General features: G+C 50.4%; 1 protein-coding gene across 2 annotated transcripts in view; it reads left to right on the plus strand.

Annotated features, from left to right (window-relative positions):
- Positions 1-19,163: 19,163 nt before the first annotated feature.
- The window catches only part of FLI1 (Fli-1 proto-oncogene, ETS transcription factor), a 74,028-nt gene continuing 67,005 nt past the window's right edge, over positions 19,164-26,186 (plus strand). The window contains exon 1 of one of the 2 annotated variants that reach the window (XM_041413808.1): positions 19,164-19,184. Coding sequence is in view for 1 of the 2 variants with exons in the window: in XM_041413807.1 (XP_041269741.1) it covers positions 20,690-20,707 (18 nt within the window). In the remaining variant the exon portion in view is untranslated. Of the gene's footprint in view, positions 19,185-20,246; positions 20,708-26,186 lie in introns of those variants that run through there. The other variant, XM_041413807.1, reaches the window with a different exon arrangement.

Here is a 26,186-nt window from a genome sequence, read left to right on the forward strand (position 1 = left end):
CAGGATATTCCTCAGGTGCTTTCCAGCACTGGCACAGAGGAAACCAAGCCTTTCCTCCCCTTCCTACTGATCCCTCTTTCACCCCCAAACCTTTCCCTGTGAATAGTTTGAATCCAGGTTTCGTCCCCTCCATATTTTGCTGTCTGAGGCTGGTGGAAGATTGCCTGCCCACAGCAGGGCTTTGAATAAGGTGATCTTCAAATTCCCTTCCAACCCAGGCCACTCTGTGAAATCTGCATTTCTGCCATCTCCTCTCCTTGCACAGGGAATTGCCAGTTCTTGGCTTTTTTCTGTTGAGGTTGGGATTGAAGCACTCAAGAAAATATTTTGTGTTCAGACTCAGGTGTTTTTTATTTCTTATCAATGTTACAGTCTCACAGCGGTGAGCTCTGCAGATCTTCACTAACAAGGTACAAAATGGCTCGCGATCTTTCATTACAAGGTCTTTTAAGGATAAACTGTCCAATTAAGAAATGACACCTAAATTATTTTCACTTTTAACCCAATAACCAACCACTCGTACCCTGCAATGTGGACTTTTCTGTCCAATTACACAAAACCACCCAAACCCATGGAGAAGAAGGTGGAGAAGAAGGGAAAGAAGAAGGTGAAGAAGGACCAGCCTCTACCCCAAAACCTCCATCTTGCTCCATATATATTGTTATATTCTAAACCCTTAAACCCTAAGTTTTCCACCCTGTGATATCACACACTTCTATCCAAACTCCTCACCCACAATCCCAGTTCTGTCATTCCATTTTGGAAGCTTCTCCACAGCCCCAGATCGATGCAGTGCTCTCCTGGGGGTCAGAGTCTGTCAGCACAAAGTCTGAAATTCTCTGTATCCAGAGCTCCAACAGGGAGCAGCGCTCCCCTCTTGTCCCAGGCAGTTTCTTTGGCCCAGAAGTGGCTCAGAGCTGGGCTCAGCCTCTCCTGCTGTCTCTGCTCCAGCCAGGATGCCCGGGGGGCCCTGGCAGTGCACGGCAGAGCCCTGACATGGAGCCATCTCTGATGCAGCAGATTCTCACCTCACAGCATCAGCCAGGGACATTTCCCAGATGGTGGCTCCTCCAGCTGGGAGCAGTTATTCCCGTGGAAAGGCTGCTCCAGGAGCCCTTAAATCTGCCTGGAGCCTCTGAGCTGCTGGGACAGTGTCAATACAAGGGCTGAGGTACCAGAGCTCCTCAAGGGAAAGCCCTCAGTGGGAAGGGCTAAAACACCATTTTTCTGGGTTGTTCTAAATTTCCTCTTTATTTTATGGTTCATCAGATTCAGAGAGAAACCTTCTCTGTGGAGGAGTGGAATGGGAAACACACTTCCATGTCAAAGCCTCAGAATGGCATCAAGCTCCTGCTTTAGTCATTTATTTTCCTTTCATTCACCTTGGGGTTGGGGTTGTTTTAATCCTTTTCATTCCTCTGCCTGTCTATGTTTTTGGTGGGGCTGCTTTTCTTCTCCCTCCTGCTCTCCTCCTGTACCATCCACAAGGTGAGATATTTTCAAGGAATTGATCTCTGGGAAGAAATAATGGATGTGTTTGCTTGGCTGGTTGTTTTTCTGTGGAGATCAGAGCAGGTGGAGCCCTTTAGAGCTCCAGAAAGGTCCTCAGGGGCTGCCTGGTCTCTCCTGAGCTGGAGAGCTGAAGTCCAGTTTGGCCAGGTAGGCTCCAAGGGAGAATCAGGACAAGAATTTAGGGTTTTGATTTAAAAAAAAAAAAAAAAAGAGGAAAGAAGCAATCCCAGAGTGAGTAAAGGCCTCAAGCTGTGGAGCTGTGCTATACAAGGAGGGGAGGCTTTACCAGAGGCAAGGACAACCTCGAGTTTTATATAAAAAAAAAAAAAAAAAAAAAAGATTTTTACCTCTCCTAGAAAGGGTGCTTAGTGTAAAATTCACTAAAAAGCAAAGCAGCAGCAAATCTTGCAGGGGACCTGGGGTCACGGCCACTTCTCTTTTCTGAAGAGGCAAAACTCCTCTGGAGGAAGAGGTTTGTTTTTCATTTCTTTTCCTTCTTTTTCTTTTTCTAGTCAGCATCAGCTGGCCAGGGATCTCTGTGGGGAAGGAACCTTGGAGGGGTGGCAGTGCTGTCACCAGGGCCACCCAGGTGAGCCTCTGCAGGTGCCACTGCGAGGGGTGACATCATGCCCATGGGTGTCCTGTCATTAAATGATGCTGAAGGGGCTGAACACAAAAATCCTGGGCTAAAGCAGGAGTCTCCAGGGCCACGTGTCCAGCAGGGAGGTCCAGGAGAGTGGGGGCTCCTGCTGGGGACTGCTCAGGGGGGCAGAACTGGTGTGGGGTGAGGCTTTGTTGGATTCCTGTCCTGCCCCTGCCAAAACAGGACTCAATCCCTCTCCCACAGGTATCCTGTCCCCCCTCTGCCACAGGGTTTAGATCCCTCCGCCACAGGGATGAAATTCCTGTTCCACCTTTGCCACTATGGGATTAGATCTCTCTGCCACAAGGATTCCTCTCCTTCCTCTGCCACAGAAATTCCAGTCTTGCCTCTGCCACAGGGATTAAATCCCGTTGTCAAAGGATTTTCTGTTCCCCCTCTGCCACTGCAGGATTAAATCTCTCTGCTACAGGAATTCCTGTCCCACCTCTGCCACATGGATTAGATCCCTCTGGCACAGGGATGAAATTCCTGTTCCACCTTTGCCACTACAAGAATAAATCCCTCTGCCACAGAGATTCCTGTTTTTCCTCTGCCACATGGATTAGATCCCTTTGCCACAGGGATGAAATTCCTTTTCTACCTTTGCTGCTATGGGATTAGATCCCTCTGCCACATGGATTAGATCCCTTTGCCACAGAAATTCCTGTTTTGCCTCTGCCACAGGGATGAAATTCCTTTGCCAAAGGGTTTCCTGTCCCACCTCTGCCACTCAGGAATTAAATCCCTTTGCCACAGGGATGACATTCCTGTTCCACCTTTGCCACCACAGGATTAAATCCGTCTCCCACAGGAATTCCTGTCCCCCTCTGCACAGGGATTGGATCCCTCTGCCCCAGGATTCCTGTCCCACCTCTTCCCACCCTACTGCTTTGGGCTCTGAGGTCTTATCACCCCATCCCTAAACTTTCCTTCCTGCCTTTTGTCCGTGAGGCTTTCTTTGTCCAGGAAATGTCACTGTCACCCTCCGGTCCCACCCCGCGCAGCTTCGGGAGGATCTCTCCAGGGACTGGTAAAAGCCCACAGGAACTGAGGATCACACCAGTCCCCAACCCAAACTGGTTTAACTGGAGTTCCACGGCATCCCACAGGCAGTAAATCATTTCCTTGGATGTGTATAAACTCCCATGTTCTGTAAATGATCGGGAGTTTAACAACACCAAACTCTCACTTTTTGTAACTCCACAATAAACACTCCTTGAAATAAATACTCCAAACGTGTCCTCAAATCCAGACAGTGAAAAGAGAAAGGTTCTCGTTCCCATCAAACAGACAGGGAACAAGGAAATTAAAATTCCTGGGGCACTCATGAACCTTCACCTAACACTCCTTTTTCAGGAATAATAGAGTATCCAACCACGACAGCAATCCCTTTTTTCCTATGCCCTCATTTTATCTCTGGAACTAAAGCTTTCCCTGTGTTGTGATAATGATTTTATCAATAATTTATGATTATTTATTTGAATACAGCGATCACATCCATCACTAATATTAGGGTGAAGCGTATTCTATTTCAAAGGTGGTTTTCCTGCTAGAGAGTGATTTAGCAAAGCTGAGATATTTGTCCCAAAAATATTTACAGTGGGTTTGCAGATTTTCAGTGGACTTCATCAAAGTGCCTTTAATGATTAAATTAATTAGTGGAAATGAAGGAGCAGATCCTTGCTGAAATGGAGCTTTCTGAGCTCTCTGAATGAAACCTTATTGCATTTGTAGTTTATTATTATTGCATTTTATGAGAGAAAATATTTTTCATGTTAAAATTCTAAATTTGTCCTTTTTAACGATGGAAAATGAAAATAAATTTTAACAGAGAGGATTTTTCTCTCAGACTAATAATTTAATTTCAGGAATATGGCTAATTTTAATTCAATTTAACTGCTCCTTGCAGCTGCAGCTATGCAAAAGTACCTTTGTATATCAGATGCTGCTTAAAGGCAGCGCAGGGAAAAGGCAGAATTTGCCGCCACAGAGGGTTTTTATCTTGTCCCAAACCCCCCAGCACAGCAGATGCAAACCCAGCTGGACATCTCCCCGTGGCAGTTGTTCCACCATTTCTTCCCCGAATCCAGGGGTTCAGGGGAATTCAGGAGCCTTGGACTCACCTGTGGGGTGTGAACCCTGTGTCCCTGTAGTGGGGGCAGGATGTGGAAGGTCTGCCCTTGGTCACTGCTGGATCCTCCCATTTCCCCCCATCAAACCCCCAAACCTGGGTGCTCTGGTGGCCAACTTCACCGAGGCAGTGGTCACCTCCCCTGGGCTGCTCTCCTCGGCAGCTTTTGGGCTGCCATTAAATTGTGGGCCAAGCGTGGCAGAGGAGCAAGGGCCAAAATATTGTCATTATTTGCCCGTGGCACGTGGGAACAGTGGTGAACAGTTCTAAACCCACATTTCCCTGCCACGAAGGAGAAACTGAAGCACAGCAGTGTGTGTGTGCTTCCATGTCAAGCACTGCAGCTCCATCTGCCTTCCCAGACTTTCCCCTTATTCCTAATTAACGTGTTGAGGAATTTTAAAATGTAATAAACATTATTTCTAAACAACCCGAAAGGAAAGCTTGCTTCTCTCCGGTTTGATGTAAACATTTATAGCGCAGCTCCATCCTTAAACAGTTAATCTTATAGTGACCTATTAAAATAAAATGAATTGTGTTATAATTCATCCTAAAGCAACCTCGGGGTGAGTGTATCAGGTAACTCCTGCTTTTGCAGCCCTCATGACGTTTTTAATCAAATTCAGCTGTAATTGCTGGAGCATTCACATGCCTCTTTTAATACCCTGCCTCCATTTGGGACTCATATGAGTCTGTTTTCTCTTAACGTAGCTAATAAATAGAAAACATGAAAAGAGCACATTTTGCAGGGCTCGGAGCTTTTCCACCGTTCCGTTTGTAGCAGCAATTGTCTGCCGGGCTGGTGGGAAGGCGGCACTTGTCAGTGCCCGGGATAAATCCCTTTGTGGGGTGGAAGTCGCTGGGTTTGTGTCGCTCGCACCCCGTTAAAGGGGACAGGGACAGGGTCGGGAGCCGAGGGAAGGATTTCATCGGCATCATTAAAAACCCGCGGCCGCTGATGGAAGCTGAAATGTCGCTTACGAACAACTCACCCCCGGTTTGGCCAGGAAAACCTGAAATGCGGGCTCTGCCTCCGAGATGTTCGTGTAAACAAAACTGCTGCGATTTTCCCTGCCCAGGAGCAGGGGGATGGTGCGTTGGGGGTTTTCAGTCTCCGACGCTACAGCTGTTTCCAATTTGCCAGCAATTTTCTTTTGGGCTAGTAAAGCTCCCAGGATGGCTGCAACTGGCCGCATGGGTTTTTCCCCTTGGCTCTGGGGTTTGGTTACAAGGGGCAGCAAACCCAGCTCGGGATTCGGGACAGGCGTTTCTCCTGAACTTGGGAGTGTTTTACATCCCAAATTCCTGTTAACGCAAACCTTTAAAGGACTTTTCATCGCAGGTTGTGCGTGTGTTCAGGGCTCCCTGCCGGACCCAGGCTGAGATTGTTTTAAAAGTGCAGGAAAATAAGAGGAAAAGGAGACCGGGGCAGAGATGCACCCGCGGGTACCCTGCCCCGCCGGGAAAACGGGAAGAGGCGTCAGTGAACACGAGAGCGGAGCCTCGGGTTCCTCCCGAGCCGTGCTCTGTGTAATTCACACGTGGAAACGTGAGAAAAGAATGAGCGATGGCTTTGAAACGTGAGCCCGTGCGGTCCCGGCTGGCTCGGCTGGCACAGAGTTGTTCCCATCCTCGCAGAATAATGAGATTAAGGCTTGGAAAGAGCATTTTTAACCCCGTGCACGCGATTGTAGAAAAGCCTTTAATGATGACAACGCTGCTTTTGATTTTAGAGGGGTTTTTCCCTTTTCCCTTTCTGTCCTGATTATTCCCCCGATCCTTTCCCTCCTGCGCACCTTCCTGTCCCTCCTGTCTCTTTGCTTTTCCTTCCATCCCAAGGAAGCCTCTCCCTAAAACCCCGTCCCCTCACCTTGGGAAAGGGCTTCTCTCGCCACAAACAACAACAAGTAAAATAACAATAAAGAATCCGAAGAATTTCTATATTAAAAAGTGGCTAGGTCCCTGGTTGCCGAGTCCAGGTCTGAGTCTGTTTTCCTTGGAAATTGGGAGGAATGCTAAACGCCTCGTCTACCAGGGAGTAAATTGTGTGCGGAGCTCAAGGCACGGCTCCCAGGTTGCCCTTTCACCCCTTCACTTTATATGTTCCTCTTATTAAGGAGAAAAATGTTTCAATATGTTGGAATTTGGGGCAAAGCCGGGAAGGAGAGAAAGAGAATAGAGAATGGAAGAAGATTTTCCAAATAGTTTTGGTAACCCTTCTGAGGGTTGCATTTAAAATTGATGTTGTACTAAAATCCCTGGAAGTTTTTGCCCAGGTTAGCGCAAAATATTGCCTGTGAAGGTTTCTGAGATGACAAAATGCACCAGGAACGTGACTCCGATGGGGAAAAACCATCCCTGGATTGAAGATGTGTTTCCTTTCCCTCCTGAACACGTTACTGTTTGATAGACTCTTGTGAAATAGCTAAAAAGAGCAGGAGATTTCAGCTCTCTGGGAGAAATGCGGAATTCTTTAACCAAAAGAAGCGTTTGGAGCCGATTCCATAGCTCTCTCCCAGCCCTGTGCATCTGCAGCGTGCTCCGTCATGCTTTGGGTTAACTCTTTTCTAGGTAAGAGTCAGGAAAGAAAACCTCAAAATAAGGACGGATGATTTAAAAACGGATATTTGAAACTTCCTTATTTTAAAAGGGGGATTTAAAGTAGCACTTGAGCTCCACTCAGCGTCTCTTTTCGGCTTGACTCCTCAGCAATATATATATATCTTTTTTAAGTTGTGATTTTTGTCCCCCCCTTCCCCCCCCCCCTTTTTCTGTTTTTGGAGGTTTTTTTAAAGTCGCTCATAGCGCCAGGAGGGTTCAAGAGGCAAGGATGGCCCCATGGCCACGAATAATCTGAGGGAACAGCTGGAATATTGATAAGGGGGGAAAACGGAAATCAAATGAAAAGTCGAGGGCAGAGAAGCAAGGCAAAGGAAAGCAAAGCACGTCCTGGAGCTGCGAGCAGCACAGAAGCCCCCTGAGGAAATGCCTGCTTGATGCAGCCTGTCTGGATGGGCTGGGAATTTTAACTTCAGCGCTGCTTTGGATCCAACAAGTTGAAATCTTTCTTCTCCCCGCAAAACTGCAGCGGCAAGGGCAGCGCTCCGCAGCTGGGGGGGAGCTCGGGCTTGGTCTCACCCTGGATCTTTACAAACTGCTCTGCCACTGGCTGAGGGGAAAGGCTTTAAAAGGTGAGTCTTTTCAACCATAGCCATAAGAAAAAGCGATTCTAAAAGTAGTTTAAGAGACCTTTTTATATCGCGGCTGGCGCTGGCAGAGCGAGCCGATTGATAAATAATCCGCTGCAGGCTTTGAGAACCGCTCCAAAATATGCAGATGTATTTATTTACATGCACAGGCGTAATTACAACAGGGAGGTAAAGGAGCGGAGGGGGGGACGCTAATCAGGGGTAAAGAGGAGAGCGGGGAAAACCAATATGGGAATCCTTGACCCCAGAAAATTTACTGGCGAGGCAAAATTACCTTGTCCCTCCGCTCTGCCTGCCCCCACCCCCCGTCGCAAGTTCAGAAGCAAAAGAAACTAAAATGTGTTAGGAGGGAGGACGACAGGAAAAAAAAAAGAATTGTACTTATCAGAAACACATTGTCCGCCTTAGAGCGCTTGCCCTCCCGTGCCAGCTGGACGGGCAATAAATACTTTAAAAATCAATTAAAGGGGGGTTACGTGCAGATAGCGAGCTTTTATTTTCCAGTTGTTGGACTGTGGGTTTTTTTTCTTGTTTTTATTTCTTTTTTCCTTTCCCTGAACTCCAGGGAAGGTTCCGCGGCTCCAGGGGCCGGGGGTGTCCCCGGGCTCTGCGGGGTCTCAGCCTCATTAACGCGGGTCTGTAATTAACCCGGGGCTGGCTCGGATCAGACCGGGACAAGCCGTCAGGACCCCACAGCTTTTCCTCAGGAGTCTGGAGAAAGTCCCAGGCTCCTGCGCATCCTTCCCGTCCGCCGGGTCCCTTCCCTGCGGGAATTCCCGGCTGCATCTCTCACTCTTCCTTCCATCCCCGGAAAACAGCCCAGAGCGGCAGGCGGGGATGTGTGAGGGGTGTGATTCTTAACGATTCACCACTTACACTTGGATAATTACACTTAGCTAATTGTTTCTGGCGCGTTCCAGAAGGGCTGAAGACCCCGAGAGGGTCGGGGAGGACCAATAAAATCGGTTTGTCGGGTGTTTTGGTGGCTGCGGGTTTGTTTTCCCACACAGCATCACGTTTTGCACCGCCGTCGTTCATCTCCGCGTCTCTGCAGCGACGATCTGGGGGTTGGAGGCACAAAACCCCAACCCCCAGGGTTCATCGGGGGCTCATCGAGTCTGGGGAGCACAGGAAAACACATGGGGTGCCCTGAGTCTGAGCAGGACCCCAAGCAGAAACGGGATTGACAACCCCGAGAGTTCTTTTAATATTTGCAGCGATGCTCCCTTTCGGAGTATTTTTGAATTTATGGTTTCATTATTGTTGGTGGGGAAGGTTCCTTAAATCAGTCGGGGCCGGTGGGTTAATGGCTCGGGATGGTTTCAATGAGCCAGGAAAGGCAACTGCCCCTCACTCAGCCCGGGGAAACCTCGGGGTACGAGTCAATGGGGTTAACTAGGCTCGACATGAAAACACGAGTATTTCAGCTGGCTTTTAATTGTTGGCTAAGAAATTCAGTTAATCAAATGTCAGACGTTTCCCTCTGCTCTGGTCTAACGTGAAGAAGGCTCTTTTCCTGAGGAGGAGGGAGAATCCAAAGGAAAAAAACCAAACTGGTGTTAAAAAAAGAGAAATATAAACCCCTGTTCTGTGGGTCTCTTACTTGATTCTAGTTACTGTGTTGATGTGGTTCTCTGTCCTTTAAAAGTAACACTTAAATGCTTGATCATTCCCCTCTGTATTTTATTACCAATTTTATTATTTACACCAGGCTTTATTCCCTTATTTTTCTATATCCAAATATATGACTGGGAGTATTTTTGTGATTTATTTCAGGTCAAATTTAGGACCTTTAAATATATCTAACAAACAAGTAAGGATGTTTCAGACTGTACCGGACACTTCGTCTTACGTCAAGGTAAGACATGACAGCATCTTTAAAAAGGTAATGTCAAAACTTACAATCCTCCCAAATTCACAGTCATTTGTATTGGTTGAAAATCTCACTCCCTTTCTTACTGAATTTAGCAGGAAGAAAAATCCCTTGATCTCCAGTGGGAGAAGGGTCAGAGACTGAAATATCAAATTTATCGTTTTGGAAACGTGCAGGGTTGAGTCAGAAGTTGTATCACTGGGGACAGACAATGAGTTCAAGTGGGTTTCCTCTTTTGCCCTTCATTGCTGCTGGGTTGTCCTGTGGTCAGGCTGTGTTTAACTCCAGTGTGGTCCTGGTTTACTGCTCTGGAAGCAGCACACCCCTGGGGCTCTGCCCCCGGGCTGTACCCCAGAGCTGGCACCGTGGTTCCTTCCATTTCCTTCCAACCTTCTGCTTTCCCAGCCCCCCTTAGCCCTGAGCCAGAGCTGAATTTCCTTTCTCTGCTCTGCCGTGCCAGCTCCTGAGCCCCGTGTGCAAGATGATCTCTGGAGTTGTGTGGTTTCTGAAAGGTCCATTTCAGAATGGATTTAGAGGGGGAAATACTGAATGAGTTAAAGGCAAACATCTCTCTCAGCAATGGATTGTCACACCAGGCAGTGCTGTGTGACACTGGGATTTCTTTCTGTGTTCCTGAAATTTCTTTCTGTGCTTGAATGTTTGCATGCAATTTGGTGGGAAAATTAACTTCAGTTGTTTTGTTTTTTAACTGATGTTACCAGATCTTGCACTTCAAATACTTGTTTGCATTTATTTATTTATTTATTTATTTATTTTAAGTTTAAAAAAAAAAAATCTTACAATGTATTTTGATGGGCCACTTCTGCCTCTTTTTTAAATATTAAAATAAAAACCAAAGCAGGGTTGGCACAGCCTTGTCCCTTTATACCTCAGTTGAGCTCTATATTATATTTGACATCATATAGGGTTTTTTTCACAACAGCTCCCAAGAATGTAAATAAACCAAGCCTGGGACATCTGGGTTACACGTTTGAGGCAAACCCTGCATGCAGCAGCACTTAGGGAAAATCTAAACCACAAGCCTCTCCTGTCCCTGAAGAAACACAGGAGGGTGTTAACTACAGCTGGGTGGATAATTTGTAATGAATAATTTATTACAGGAATTTGGTCTCTTTTTTTTTTTTTCCCCTTTCCCTCTCTCAATGATCTGTGCTCCAGGATTACTGGGGATGACCCACTGAACAATTCCTGTGAATAATCCCGATGTCATGGCTCAGTTTGGGCACTTGTGGGACAATCAGCAGTGGAAATGAAAGCTTGGGATGATCCCAGGTCGTGTGGCACTGGCTGAGCTTGTGCAGCTGCTCCACATCACTACAACAAATCCAACCAGGAATGGGCAGGATTCCCCACGGGCTGATATCCCCCAAAATCCCACTCCCATCTTGGTGTTTCAGGGAATGTTGATGAGGTAATTTTGTTCAGTAAATTTGAAAAGCTCTGGATCAGGTTCTGGAACAACAGAAATGGTGGAAAACAGCTGAAATTCAAGTCTGGGGAAGGCAAATCCCCTCGGAATTGCAGCACAGGAAGGTGTTCCCCAGTGTGTGACTGGCTGTAGCCAGCCGGGGCATGCAGGGAATGCCCGGGATGCTCTGGCTGCAATGAGGAGAGGAAGGCCCTGAGGCACCCTCTGGAGTGGTGTCACTGCCTTGGGCTGGGAGGCACATCCAGGGCTGCTCCTTTAGGAGCAAAATTCCTTTGGAACCGTGGAAGTGAGCCCCAGGCCTGAAAAACTGATCATGGCAGCAGGACTGGGGAGCCTGTCCCCGGCTGTGGCAGGGCAGCCTCAGGCAGGGCAGCCCTGCAGGAAAAGGGCTGGGACAGGGTTCTCTGCCCAGGAGTTTGTGCTGTGTCCATCAGGAAGAGCTCCCCAGGTGGGACTCACAGTGTGGAGCAAGGCATGAGCTGTGGGGTGCTGGACTCTGCCTCTGCCACAGCCCTTCCTCCTCAGCTGAGGGTATTTTGGGCAAGGATACTGTCTCTGCTGTGTTGTCTGCAGAGCTTCTCCCACTCCAATGGCACTGGGGAAATTATTTGTTCCTGTGCTTAAAAACATCAACAGGATTTCCATGAAGTCTGACCCAAAATCCTCTGGAGACAAAGGAAATGTCTGCCACTGGCTCTGAGTGGTTTGAGTTGGGCAGCTCTGTCCCAGCGGGACCAAAAGGTGCCTGGGCAGCTCATTTAGAGCCGTACATAAAGGTGGGAATGTGGTGAAATTCAGGGAATTTGAACCTTAAGCACATGGGTGAGGTTAGTCTCTGCCCCTCTGGGTTTGGTGGCAGCTTCCAGTGACCCAAATGCACCCAGAGGCAGCAGAGAGGCTCTGACAGTGCCTGGCTCGTTCACAGAAGGGCTGGGAGGGATTGATGAATGCTCCAGGCAGTGAAGTGTGGCTGTGGATCCCCTCCCTGTGCAGTGAGCTCCGTGCCCCTGAGCACCTTCACCCTCTGCTGCTGCTTCTCCCCATCTTCGAGTGTGGGTGCAGCTGAACCAGGTCCCACTGAGACCCCCCTGCCTTCCTGCCCTTCCTGCTGCCCCAGCCTCACCTGGAAGGGCTTCCCAAGCTCTGGGAAGCACAGAGTTTGAAAAGCAGAAGACTGAGAGATGATTGAGTCCCAATTCCTCTCTCTTTCTATCCTTCTCCTCCTTCTACTCCTTCTCATTATATTTTTTTTTTCATGTCATTCATTCTCCACCAAGCCTTATGTGCTGTCCCATGGAAGGTAGAAGTATTTTCTTTGTTACTTTTGTGGGATGTGTACACCACCCCCACCAGAACAAGAGAGATGGGGATTGATCTTTTCTACAAATCCTCCCCAACAGATGGACAGTGTGTATTCACTTCAGGTTTGCTCTGTGCCTGAGACAGAAAATGCGTTGTCCCTCTCAGCTGGAGCCCAGAGGGGGTGGCTACGGGGTGTGTCACACACCTACAGGGTGTTGCACACACCTACAGGGTGTTGCACAGGAATCCCGGGAGGAACAAATTCACCAAATATCCTGGGACACCTTCAGGCCACAGGGTTCTTGTCATGGCTTTCCAAAAGCAGGCTGAGGGGTGAGGTGAGGTGAGGGAGCTGTAGGAGGCAGAGGAGGATTTCATCTAAAATGCTTTGTTTTAACAAGGATTTTTGTGTGGAGTCACTCGGATTGGAGCTCAGGGCTGTAACCTCTATTTCCATCACAGCACAGAGGGGTCATCGAGAGCACTGAGAACAGATCCCACACAACAGAGAACCCAATCCCACAGAGCTCCTGACACATAAACCCAACCCTATGGAACTCCTGAAAGGGGACCCCAATCCCACAGAGCTCCTGACAGAGTAACCCAGTCCCATGGAACTCCTGACACAGGAACCCAACCCCACTGAGCTCCCGACAGGGGAGCCCAGGCTTCTGTCTCACACACATCTCCTGTAGAGGCCTTAATTCAACGGAGGGCTGGGAATTAAGTAGAAATAAAAAAATAATTTTGATCATTCATGGCTTATTCTGCATAACTGTTGAGAGGATTTCTATTCCTCAGACCATTAGGGACTGGCTGATCTGCGAATATTTAATAATTCACAGTGTATCAGAGGGTGCTAATCTCATCTAAACACAAGGACTTGACTTTAGAGAATGAAACATGGAATGTAATTGGGAAATTAAGTTTTAAAAGAAGACAGCACTGGAATCCTGACTGGAGGGATATGGAAAGAATTAGAGCCATAAGCAAAGCAACATGACCTCTGAATTCTGATTTTTTAATTATTACCATTGTGACAGCTCCTGCAGGTCACAGCAGCCCTCGCTCCCCTCCTGCCCCGCCAGTCTGTGCTTTCAGAAGGTGAAAAGCGGCACAAGGATCATTTGGGGATTCATTGTTCACCCGCGTTTTTCTCTGCCCTTGGGCAACATGCAAACGCTTCATTCCCCTTTATCGCCTCCTCCTCGCACACTCAGCGCTTCTGCTTTCGCTTCCCGTGCCCTGCCCTCCCCGAGTCAGCACGGGGTGAGCCTCTCGCCCTTCCTTCTCCTGGAGCTCCTTTCCTGCCCCTGGAGCTCCTTCCCTTCTCCCGGAGCTCCTTTCCTGCTCTTGGAGCCCCTCTCCTGCTCCTGGAGCCCCTTCCCTTCTCCTGGAACTCCTTTCCTTCTCCTGCAGCCCTTTTCCTGCTCCTGGAGCTCCTTGCTGCTCCTGGAAGCCCTTCCTTGATCCTGGAGCTGCTTTTCCTCCTCCTGGATCTCCTTTTCCTCCTCCTGGAGCTCCTTTTCCTCCTCCTGGAGCCCCTTTCCTGTTCCTGGAGCTCCTTTCCTTTTTCTGGATCCCTTTTCCTGCTCCTGGATCCCTTTTCCTGCTCCTGGAGCCACTCTCCTCCTCCTGGAGCCCCTTTATTTCTCCTAGAGCTCCTTCCTGCTCCTGGAGCCTTTTTCCTTCTCCTGGAGCTCCTTCCTTTTCCTGGAGCCCTTTTCCTTCTCCAGGGGCCAGACCCCGCAGGGAAGGTCCCTTGGAGAAGGAGGGAAGCCCGGGGCGGAGAGGAGCGGCTGTGCCGGTGTCACCCCCGCGTTTCCTCTCTCGCCCTGCCGTGCCTGCAGTGACCCCCAGCCCTGCTGCTCCAGCCCTCGGGAAGGGCACGGACACGGATTCTGCTCGGGAAGGATCCGCAGTGCAAGCGCGGGCTTCCCGCTTTAAGCCCGGGTTTAAGGCAGCCCTAAGGTTTGTGGTGCAGCACAAAGAAGGATATTCATGCAGGGAAAAGGGGCTGCGTGGCTGGGAACAATATTGGGTTTGTTCTTGCTCTCCCTCCGCCTGGAAAGTTTACAGAAGCCCTAAAGAGAGAGGGGGTAAATCCTTATTTTAGGGAGGTTTCTTTGGAGCGGGCACTGCCAAACCCTGGCACAGACACGTCCCTTTCCCGCCGAACAGCAGCACAGGTCAGGTTGCCAGGAAAGAATATCCCGGGATTCCGTTTGTTTTGCAGCGGGATTGGTGCCCGGGGCACCGAGCGCTGCACAGGGACCCGTGCGGGGTCAGCCCGCAGGTGCTCGGGGATGCGCGGGTGGAGCGGGCAGAAACCTGCCCCAGGAGCAGCTGGAGAGCCTGAGCCCGGCAGGAAAGGCAAAACCAAAGAACCAAAGCCTCCCTGGAGTGGTTTTTCTCCGCTCCGGGTGCTGATGTTCCTACTGAGTGCATCCTCCAGCGCTTTAGCGCTTTATCCGCTTCTGCTTTTTTTTCCCCCCTCATTCCTGGCATCCCGGAGAGCTCCAGTCATGCTCCCCCGGGCTCGGGAGGAGGAGACGGGCACCTCCAGGGTGGGGACTGCAGTAGCTTCGGGGGCAGGAGCTGCTGTAGCTCCTTCTCACTCACCTTCCGCGATCACTAATTACGTTTATACCCAGTCTTTTATCTTTCTTTCCCTTTTTAACACCCATTTTTCGGGGTACAAACGCTGCTAAATTGTCGGACTTTTAGCAAGTCGTTGATTAACACCTTATGACAACTTACTTTTTAAGGATTCAGGTCTTGTTGAAACAGACCTCTCTACTTTAAAGAGAAAAATCCCTCTCCATATGCCCGTGTCCTGCCTCTTTCCCGTGCTCAGCCCCGCGCTGCGTGGGGAAGGGCTGGCATTGCTCCTTCCCTCTTTACCTTCAAGACACGGCTTGAATTTAAGTGGAGGTGGGAGAAAAGTTGTTTTTCTCCTGGATTTGTGGCACGTTGGAGCTTTCTAAAATAAATCGGGCACAAGGGACGAGCTTTTCCAGTGACCTCCGTCTTCAGGCAGCAGCAACCAACCCCCCTCCCCAGCTCTGCGACCTTTTAATGGCTCCGTTCTTTCCCAATTTACAGGGAAAACGCCCCCCTCCCCATATGCTGGATCCAGGGAATTTTGTATTCCAGCCCTTCCTATGCTCTCCCAGTCCCGCGGTTAGAAGGAGAGGAGGTGTGGAGGGAAAGGGGATCGAAAAGGGAAGAAAATAGAGAGTGAATGCTAAGGGGAAAAATGCTTTAAATCTTTCCTGTAAATCTCCAAATATATGAAGTCTGAGGAACAAATTCAAAGCAGGCACGGCTGCCTGAAGAGAAGTTAGAGAGAAATATTCTGTTCCATTCAAGCGCATCAAGGGTCTCGCTGAAGTCTTGTTTGGCTAAGGTCAGACGAGACTGGGTTCTCCAATAAAAATAAATCTCAAATTAATTATGGCCTCAAGCGAGGGGCCAGACGTTCGGAGCTAGTGCACTGCAGTCTGTTTTTTTGGCCTTCAGTATTTTTGTTTTTTGTGCCTCAGCTTTTCAATAACTGCGGGATGGGGGAGGGAGGGCGGGGGCTGTTTTATTGGGACATGGAACTCAAATAAAAGCATCCAGGACACCCCTGGCTCGCCCCGCTCGCCTCTCATTGCCATGCAGCTTCAAAGCTCCTGCATCTTCTCCACCCCACTTTTAAGACATTATGTTTTACTTAGTACCGATTAGCGGGGAATAACTTCCCGGCTTCAGCTTCCAGATCTCCTGGGCTGTTCCTGTCGGGAGGAGGGGCCCGATCCTTCAGTTCTGATTTCCTCTCCCGATTCCCTTTTATTGCTGCAGCTGAAAAGCTGAGGTTTGCCCAATTAATTGGGTCTAAAATTGGGATTCGTTTCGGGGGATCAAATCCCAGGGCTGCAGTTTGGACTTTTTGCTAGTAAGAATGTGGGGTTAGAAAATAAACAAACACGTCGCGTTTTTCTTTCTGCAATGGGTCAGTGCCAGAGGAAAGTCAGAGCCGGGGATTTTAAACGTTCCATGGAGCTGGGGGAGAGTTTCCCTCCAGTGAAGGCTGGAGCGGGATAAACTCCGGCCCCCTGCAAGTCCAGAATGACGGGAATTGTGCCTACGTTCAGAGAGAACAGAACGCATGGCAGGCTGTCTGTATTATCAGCGGTACTATCAGATATATAGCACACACAGTGCACCCCGCGCGGGCTCTGTAAATACGCGTGGATGGAAAGCTCGTTTTACAAAGGGGACACTTGGTCTCATTCAGTGGGAAATGAGGCTCTTTCTGGCCACAAAGCCAGGGCATGATGTTGGTTTTTTTGAGCTCCTTTCCCCTATCCCCGCGTTAGTTCACAGTGACAGCTCCAGGCTGGGCTCAACGAGAGCTCAGCTGATGCTGTTGGGGTCAGAGAGGGTGACATAAGCCAATCTCCTCTCCCCTCCTCGGAAAATCAGATTCCCAACCTGCAATGGGGCTGGGGAAGGCTTTCATTGTGTTTGTTCCTAGGGAATAACCGGACGGTTTCAATTATTCAGCGGGGATGCCCGCTAATCCCGTGTGGGTAACAGACAGAAAATCCAAATCTTAGGGGTTCTGCGTGGGACTGGCACAGAGCTACACCGAGGGTTAACTCCTTTGGGTCTGGACACGAAACAACTCCAGGCCACATCCCCCCAGTGGCTCCTCATTCCTTTCGGATCGCGCCGATTTCACCTTCTCCGTGTGGGGCTGCAGCCGCTGGGACCAGCCCTAAGGACGGGGAGAGAAGCTGGGGACGTGCCAGGCGCCCGAGATCAATATTGAGCTAATTAACAAGGCTGCTCGACAATTCCGTTCCATTCGTTAACGAAGTGAAATATAATAATAATAATAATAATAATAGAGGAGTAACTGATTTCTACCAGCCTGTCCCGATGTAAGCATTTGAAATCTTCCGTGGTTGCCAAGATCAAATGACTTTCCAACTGTCTGGCCGTGACCACATGAAACAGATCCTAATTCCTTTGCTGTACGTACATGTGCATCAGAGCCAGAGCGGCAACAGATCCTGCTCAGCCCCGTGCCCGCCTTTGCCCCGCCTGTCTCGGCTCCCTCCTTCTTGGTTAAATGCAGTAACAGTTAAAAACTCAGTTAGATAATAGTTAAATACTCAGTAAAATACCAGTTAAAACCTCCGTCAAACACTCAGTTAAATAACAGTTAAATACCCAGAGTCACGGCACAACCACCTAGGATGATTCAGAGCTTGGCCTCCGGAGGTTGTGAATATTTCAGCCTTTTCCAAAAAGTATGGCATAACTTCAAAGGTGGCTTTTGGGTTGGGTTTTGAGGTTTTTAGAGGTTGTTTGGTTTTTGGTGTTTTTGTTTTTTGGATTTTTTGGGGTTTGTTTTGTTTTGTTTTTTGGCGGGGGGGGGGGGGGCTGCGTGGGGGGGGGGGGGGGGAGGCTGCGGTAGAAGGTGGGGGTTAAAACAAAAACAGAAAGGAAAAATAATGCAAAGCTTCTATTTGTCGTTATTTGGGCGGAAAAGAGCAGATTGATCGGCTTCGCTTTAGAGTGTGTAACACCTTCGCTCATTCCCTTATCTCTTGGATTCTCCCAAATGCTGCTTTAGACCAAACACAGAAGGAGAAGAGCGGAGCATCCTGACAGAGCCGGTATCTCAAATGATACCCAGACCTGAGCTCCGCTTTAGTCATCCCCAGACACGCAAAACAAACCCTGCGGGTCACGATGCCCGTCTGGCCATAAAATGCAGAGCTAGGTTCCAAAAATATCTCCCGGTGGGATGGCGGGGGGTCTGTTTGGCAACTTCCCGTCTTTGGGAGAGCCGGGATGCGCGGCGGGGGCCGGATTTGTTTGTACCTTCAGCCCGGAGCTGGGCAAAGGGGTTTGGGGCTGTCGGGCTCAGGGGGTTTGAGTGTGTTGGGCTCAGGGGGTTTGAGGGTGTTTGGTTCAGGGGGTTTGAGAGTGTTTGGTTCAGGGGGTTTGAGGGTGTCGGGCTCAGGGCGATTTGGGGTTGTCGGGCTCAGGGGGTTTGAGGGTGTCGGGCTCCTCTCCCGGGCCCGTTTTCAGGTGGTTCCCCCCCCCTCTCCTGGATCCTCAGCTCCCCCACTTCGATCCCGTAGCCCCGACTGAAAGTGCCCTGTGAGTTCGGTGGGTGACAGAAGCTCTTTCCAGGGTTTTTTTTCCCCCTTCCTTTCGCGGCTGAGAACCTCAACCTGTCCTCTCCATCACCCCCACCCGCGTTGTTTGTCGGGGCCAGTGGGGAGCGTTGTCTAAAGAGGAAACCATTCGGGTTTTGGAAGGATGCGTTTCACTCTTCCCTTTAAGCTCTCGCTTTTCTGGGCGCTGCAGTCTCCTGCCGTGTGGGAACGCCGAGGGGGGAGCCGGGACCGGAGCACTGCCGGGGGGGGACAGGACAGAGGGCACAGAAAAGCAAGAGGAATGAGGAAAGCAAAGGGTTAAGGGTGATTTCTTTTAATTGAACTCCAGTTTTGTGGCCCTAGGCAAGGGGGGACCTGACCCCGCTAGCAGCATCCAGATGTGCTGCTCTCGGGGGACCCGGCGCAGCCCCCGGGAGCGCGGAGCAGACAGGAGAGGCCGGGGCCGCGGGGCGAGGGGAGGCGGCCGGGCTGGCCCTGCGCTCCCCCCTCACCTCCCGGCTGCAGGCGGCCTCAATCGCTGGCAAGCAGCGAGCCAAAAACCTCCAGGTCTGGTCACGTTCGGCCCCGTGTCTGCATCCGAACTGAAAAATTGTAGCTGAATTGATGAGGCTAATTTCAGAGGAGGGGGAGGGAGGGGAGGGAGGGGCAAGGGGGATCTGCGGCTCTCTCCTGCCAGCTTCGGGCTCGGAGAAATAAAGTATTAATAAAGCATCCCTGCCGCAGCCGGGGACAAACACTGGTGGCATTATTGCTTTTCCCCTTCGGAAGGAGCAGGGGCAGGATAACTTTGGATATAATTTTGCTTCCCCTCATCCCCTTCCCCGTGGCTGGACTAAAGACTGGGGGAAACAAAAAGCCTGGACACGACTGGCACTGGACAAGGTAACGCTCTCCGCCGACGGGCAGGGTGTTCTCCTGCCCTGGCACTTTTCCCTCTTGCCTTCGCCTCCTTTCCCTCGCTGCTCCGTGCCCGGTTTGTGGAAGTGGGGCCGGGGGGCCGCCCCGGCCGTTGCATGATGTGTTCCGCCGTGGTTATTTTGGCAAGGGCGGGGGAGCGGGGGAGCTGGACAGGCGGGTATTGTCTCACTTCCCCGGTCCTTTGGAAGGGTTCGGCTTTTCCCGGAAAAAGGAAAACGCGCGTTTCTCCCGTGCCGCTCGCTCCGGTTTGAATGAGGGAGGATCGCACGTCAGGGGCTCGCCAGGTCCAAGGGCTGCTGGCTGAGGGGGTTTGTTTGCTGTGCCCGTGAGGACACGGCACCGGAGCGGCACATTCGGCTGTTCTGATAGTTATTGTGAGGTTCTGACGTGTTTATCAAGTGGGGGTGTCCGCCCCGCTCGGAGGGGTTTCACATCTCCGCGAGGAGCTCGCACTGCCAGAGGAGGATGGGAAAGGGCTCCCGGCACCTGAAAGAAAGGACGGAAAACCATCCATGCTGGTGCTCTCCCTTCCCAGCCCCACATCCCAGCCCGCGAGACCAGTGGGAGCGAGGGAAGGGGCGAGAGTGGCCGAGAGCCTGGGCTTGCCCGCAGCCCCATCCGCAGGCTGGCTTAAATCCGTCTGTCTGTCCTGCATTATTGCACTCAGCGCTCGCTCCTGGCAGCGGCTGCACCCCAGGCTCACGCTCCGTGCTGGGAGGCGTGAAGGAGAGGGCTCGAAATATGCTTTAAATACGTTTTAATCGGCAGCCTTTTTCTTTTCTCCCTCCTCCTGCCGTCACCGAATTGCATTTACGGTTTTCTCCCCTTAATTTTTCCCGTTGACTGGAAAACGCATTAATAAAAAAATCTGTGGGAAGAGACGGAAATTCAGTGAGTCAGGCTAAAGCTGCTCCAGCCAAAAAAAAAAAAAAAAAAAAAAAAAAAAAAGGCAAAACTCCACGTTAAACGAAGCCGTGAGATGACACAGGCTGGCTAACACGGGCTGGGGTGCGAGGCAAGCTCTGCGCTGGCCGGGCTGTCCCAGCGACAAACAGGAGCTGTGACAGAGGTGGCTATTGTTCTGCCCCTTCTTATCTAAATGGAGCAAATATCCTGTATGTAAAATATATATATTTTCATCAAGAAGGCAGGACCAGCGTAGAGACGAAGGTTTCCTCCTCGAGTGACTTCACTTCCCAAAATTAGCAGAAAAAAACGTTTCATCCGGTTAACTGTCTCTTTTTCGCTCTGCTGCAAGAAGGAAAGTTAAAAAAAGAGAGAGACCGAGAGAGAGGGAGGGAGGGAGAGAGAGGGGGAGAGGGGGTACGGAGAGAGCAACAAAACCGCTGGAAGGGCAGCGAGAAGAGCGAAAAGAGAGAGAAGGATAAAAAACTTCAGGAGGCGTCAGTCGCAGGCTAAACCGGGTCAATGTGTGGAATATTGCTGGTGCCGGCTGGAAGTTATTCCCGATGGACGGCACTATTAAGGTAAGGGAGCAGGAGGGGCTGGGGGTCTCCTCGGGCTGGGGGGGCTCTGGAAGGGGCGCGGGGCTGGGGGCCGCCTCCGGCCGGGCTCTCTCCTCCTCCTCCTCCTCCTTCTCCTCCTCCTCTTTCGCCGCCGCCGCGTCTCGGGGCTCTCCCGTCGCCTCCCCGGTGCTCGGGGGTTCGCAGCCGGCTCGTAGCCCTGGGCCAGGGCCCGAGGAGGGCCGGGGAGGGCCCGGCTCGGGGGCAGTGCCAGCGGCAGCTGCTGGCCCCGGCGTGGCTCGGGGCTGCCCCGCTGTCCGTGCGTCCCTGGCCCTGGTCCCTCGCCCGGCCCTGGCCGAGGCGCTCTGGCTCTGGTGGTCGCCCGTGCTCCTCCAGCAGCTTTTTTGGTTTTTTTGGCGGGGAAAAAGCCCCGAGCTGGAGGAGAAACATCACCCTGGCTTGGGGGAAAGGGAAGCAGGGTGAGGCAAATAAACCACCAACATAACCAACCTCTGGTGGCCTTGAGCAACCAGGGACGCTGCTGGGCTGGGAGCAGTTCCCCCTCCTGCCCTCCGGCAGCTCCTTCAGCCCCTGCAAGGATAAACCGAGCCCTTCCGAGCTCCCGCAGGGCTTCTCCAAGCCGAGGCAGCACAGGGCTGGCTTTGGGGGACCCTTGTGTGACTGTGACGGGCTCTTGGGGAGCGCTGCGGAACAGAAGCCGCTCGAACAGAGGAGCCTTGAAGCGAGAGACGCTGTGGGTGTGTTTGGGTTGGAGGATTTCGAAAGATGCCTATCGCCTGCCTGGGTGGGGTGTCGAGCTCGGCTTAAAAGTGCCTTTTTTTTTTTTTTTTTTTTTTTTTTTTTTTTTTTTTTTTTTTTTTTGTTTTTTTTTTTTTTTTAAATTATTTTGCTGACCTGGGTAGAACGAAGCTGCAAACGGGCAGGAACTGAAACTGTCTCCCTTAGATTGCAGCTTGTGACAAGTGCACAGTTTGGAAAGGTCTCAAGAGAAGGGGGAGGGAAGGAGATGGACAGGAAGAGAAAATGGAAAGAGGAAAGAAAGAGGGAATGAAAGGGTGAATGTCAGAAAGGAAGGGAGAAAGCAAGAGTGTTGAAAGCAGAATATTTGGGAGGTATGGCTGGAATAAGACAGGTTTCCCCTTCCACCTCCTCAGATCTGTAGCAAAAGTAACCTGGGCCTCATTCAGGATACATTTAATGCACCACAACTTTCTTTGATTTGTGGAGCCCTAAATATTGTGCAGTGAAAGTGCAGAAATTCCCCATCTGTGCCTTCGCTGTGGTGCACACGTGGACCTGCTTTTCTGCACAGGCCATGAGTCCACTGCTCCATCCCTGAGCAGAGCTGGGCTGTCCCCTCTCCCCTGGAGCTCCCGTCCCCGCTGCCCTGAGCTCTCCCCCCAGCTGCGGTTTGGGGATGAGGAACTGCCGTGCTCCGAGCTGGGCTCAGTCACGCTGGAGGCTGCGGCCAAAGGAGGAACTCGGCCACAGCCCAGGTCACTGCCCGGGGCTGGGCTGCCCTGGGGCTGCTCTGCAGCCTCTGCACTGCCCTGCTGCCCTGCCACCCTGCTAGGGCAGGAACCTGACACTCTTGGGGCTGGGAGACACAGGATCCAGAGGCAGGATGCAGAGACGGGATCCAGAGGCAGGATCCAGAGGCAGGATGCAGAGACAGGATCCAGAGATGGGATCCAGAGACGGGATCCAGAGACAGGATCCAGAGGCAGGATCCAGAGATGGGATCCAGAGACAGGATTCAGACACAGGATCTCCTCCTGGTCTCCTTTACCAAGCCATTCCAGGATCAGTAGGTCCCCATGTCCTGTTTGTCCCCTCTGCCAATGTACCCTCTTTCTGTGCTCCTGTCCTGCCCAAAGGATTAGCTGAGACTTCTTGCAAATTCTCATGCTGGGCAGAAAACTGGGTTGGAGGCAGTGCCAGCCTCCCACACAGAGAGACAGGCTGCAGGGAAGGTGAGACCCCCTTGCCTGGCTTCTCACAGGTGAAGGGCAGCACAAGAGGATGTGGCTTGAGATGCTGCAATGCTTTTGGTGTGCTGAGCTCTGTCTTTAACCTGTGCTGCAGAGTGGGTGTGACTCTGAGGGCACATCCAGAGCAAAGCAATTTAACAGCAATTGTGCCCTCAGATCTGCTCTGCCATGCAAGCATTGATTTATCTCAGAGCTCTGCATTTGTCTTAGGAAAAATATGGCAGAAAGATGGACATCAGTGACTGGAGAGCAAGAAAAACAGAGAAAGGTTCTTTCATCATCTACAGCAAGAACACGGGGCGGTCCCAGATGAAATCTGAGTTCCGGCGTGGGGAAAGGCGCTTCCCACCCCAAACTCAGAAATAGTCCTGTCCTTGGAGAGGACAACTGCTAGATTTGGGATAGGGCTGTGCCCTCCAGATGATTTTCTTCTTGAGCAATTTAAATTTGACAAGTGGCTGTTTTTTAAGCCTATGCAATGCTATTGCACAGACAAATTGTTTTAATTGAGCTGGAACCTTTGACTGCAGGCTGGCAGATGCAGGGGTTTGGGTCCGGCCTACTTTGCAAATCTCTCCCTTTGCCTGCAGTCTCCAATATTTGGCTTTGTCTTAGGTTGCATTACCAAGAAAGGCTTGTATTTTCCTCTTCATCTTTTTATCAGAAAGGATCTTGATGACTCTCTGACTGCTGGTTTTACCTCCCTAGAGTAATTTACCTGCACACCTGCCCAGCTGCAGGTGAAGGGATGAATCCACTGGAGCCTTGAGCTGTCCCAAGGGCTCAGAACCAGGCTGGGGAACAGGGCATGGGCAGAGAATAAATGTGGTTGGGATGATCCTTGTAGACATGGATCCCATGTGGACATTGTGTGCAAGTGTGAATTGAGCTGTCCTCAGGCTTTCAACCCAAGCAGGGAATTCCATGGATAGAAACATAAACCACAGGATCAGCTTGGTATTTAAAGCCATCATTCCCCACCATGCAATGACTGACATCGCATGTGACAGTGCTGAGCCAATGCACCACAAAAACGAACACATTTGTATTTATTCACTACGGATTATTTATCCTGAGGAGAATCAGATCATCTGCTGAGGAGGTTGGTGGCAGTTTTTGCTGCATTCTCTAAATAATCTGTGTAATACCTGCTGTGAGCAGAACTGGCTGGTTTGGGAAGTGCCCCCTGCAGCAATGCTCAAAGAGCTCTGTGGAGGAAGAAGTGCAGGAAATCTGAGTTATTTCCACTTCTGTTCATATTCTGCCAATAGCACTGGCAGATGATGATTGGAGCCAGTGAAACTCCTAACTCTTGTGTTTGCACTAATTTTAAATAGTCACCAACATTTTTATTGTGCCTCTAGACATTCAAATCCCATCTTCTTTGGGTTAACACCCGCTTTGACTGGCTCGCATTGTGTTTGAGGGACTGGGGTTTCATTGCCACACAATAAATCAGAAAAGGGCACATCTCATCAACAGCATGATGCTCATGCATGGCCTTGCTCACAACAACAAATGCTGTGGTTTCGAGCTGCTTTAATTGTTTCAGTTCCACTTTATGTGTGGAGAATAATTAAAGCAAATATACTGGCCAGAGCCTGCCTGTTCATGAAAAAGCACATTTTGTGTGGCTCTTGCCTTCATTCCTGGAAAATAAAATTATCCTGATGTTGTGGCCATCAGAGAGCCCCTCTGAGGGATGTTCAGTGAGGTTTTTGCATTATTTAAGTGGAGGACAGCCGTGTCCTTGAATGGAGGACTGGTGTGTTGGCGTTGCCATAGCAAAGGGTGGGGCCGGGTTTTGGAGCAATCACTGTCGCTTGTGAGCTGGAGGCGTTTGCTCTCGCTCTCAAACTTGGCCGTGGGGATCTCAGACTAAGAAAACGTTTCCTTTTTGAGCAATTTTCGTGTCTGTTTGGCTCCTTTTAATCGCCCCGGCTTTGGCCCCAGAGGGATGGCCTTTCCTGGCTAAAGGGTGTTGACTCCTGGGGCAAGGCTCCTAATCTCCACATTGGAAAAATAATAAATAAATCACAAAGATTTGAGGGACAACAACTTTCCATGTTGCTGTCCCTCAAAAGCAATTTGGAACAAAACCATCTGGAATTTCCAGGGCATGAACAGCAATATTCCCTCCTACCCTAATCCTCATTCAAAGTTGTTTATGTTGCATAATAACTTTCCTACATCAAAAACCATTTAGAAAGATTTTGCGATGGGGATATTTTGATGGTAATATTTTGGGAATATTTTTTGATGGGGATATTTTGAATTTTCCCTTTGAGATCTGTGTGCAAAGGACATCTCCTGCCATAGCGTGAACCTCCAGCCCCGGTGTCCTGCTGGGTGTTGCCAGCTCACAGTGCTCAGTGCTGACTTCCAGTTGCCAGCAAACACTGGGAAAGCCTTTTCCAAGGCTGTAGTGGTTTTTTTCCTGCTCAGAAAAGGATGATTTCTCTGAAGAAAACCTTTACCCAACAAAACAATGCAACTGCTTGGATTTGAAGTCCTTGGGGTTTTGCTGTGAGGCTTTGAGGAGGTGCTGAGAGCCTGGTGTAGTTTCTCTTCACCTCCACAGGATGTGGTCACTCAAAGGAGTAGCAATGTGTGTCTTGAGGATTTCAAGCTTTTATTTGAGTTATTGATTTTAATTCTGGGCTGTTCCTTCTGTGAGATGAGGGAAGGAACAGCCTCTGTCTCTGCTCACAGCATTTCTTGCCCTGCAGTTCTGTGGGGTGCAGGATGCTGCTCCTTGCAGGGTCACCATCAGAAGCAGCACAGGGGAGGCTGCACCTCAGCGTGAGCTCTCAGATGACACCCTGAGAGGTGAGATGTGCTGGGGGAAGGGCACGTGGAGCAAGGTTTGCAGGCAGCAGAGTTTATTTCCTCCAGGTCTGCCCTTCCTGGACTTACGGGAGCATTTTCCTCTTGAGTTCAGCTCCCATCTGCTCTGAAGGGTTAGGTCTGGAACACATGAATGTATAGCCTCAGTACAGAGCACCTCCCTGCCTTTTTTCCCCCACAGCCCATAGGTGTTTGAGGTTCCTTTACAGCTCCTCATCAGCTGCCCTTGAAAAAAAAAAGTGTCTCCTTGTGCCTGAGTTCACCTGAGCACTTACAGAGAGACCCTCAGTGTCCCACTGCAGAGCAAACATGCACCAGCAGGGGAATGAAAGGAGCCAGGGGAGCATTAACTTCAGGGTTTCAGGTATTTGTGGGTTTACTGAACCCCTAAAACTGTAGAAGCCTGGTGTGCCCCTAGAAAAAGCAGGTCTAACACATCCAGTTAAGTTCTACAACTTGGTTTGAAGCCAATTTGCACCTGAAATGTGAAATTCTCTTCAGATCTCTCACCTGAATTGGACAGCAGGTCTGTTTCCCTGTCTATGTCTCTGCTGTGCTTTGGTGCACACCTGAACACAGGTGCCTCATGAAGCTCTGGCATCTAAAAGGATCTGCCTGAGGGCACCTCAGTGCCAGGGGCCTGG

The sequence above is a fragment of the Onychostruthus taczanowskii genome, unplaced genomic scaffold (genome assembly GCF_017590055.1).
Source record: "Onychostruthus taczanowskii isolate IOZ18803 unplaced genomic scaffold, ASM1759005v1 scaffold43, whole genome shotgun sequence".
Lineage (NCBI taxonomy): Eukaryota > Metazoa > Chordata > Aves > Passeriformes > Passeridae > Onychostruthus > Onychostruthus taczanowskii.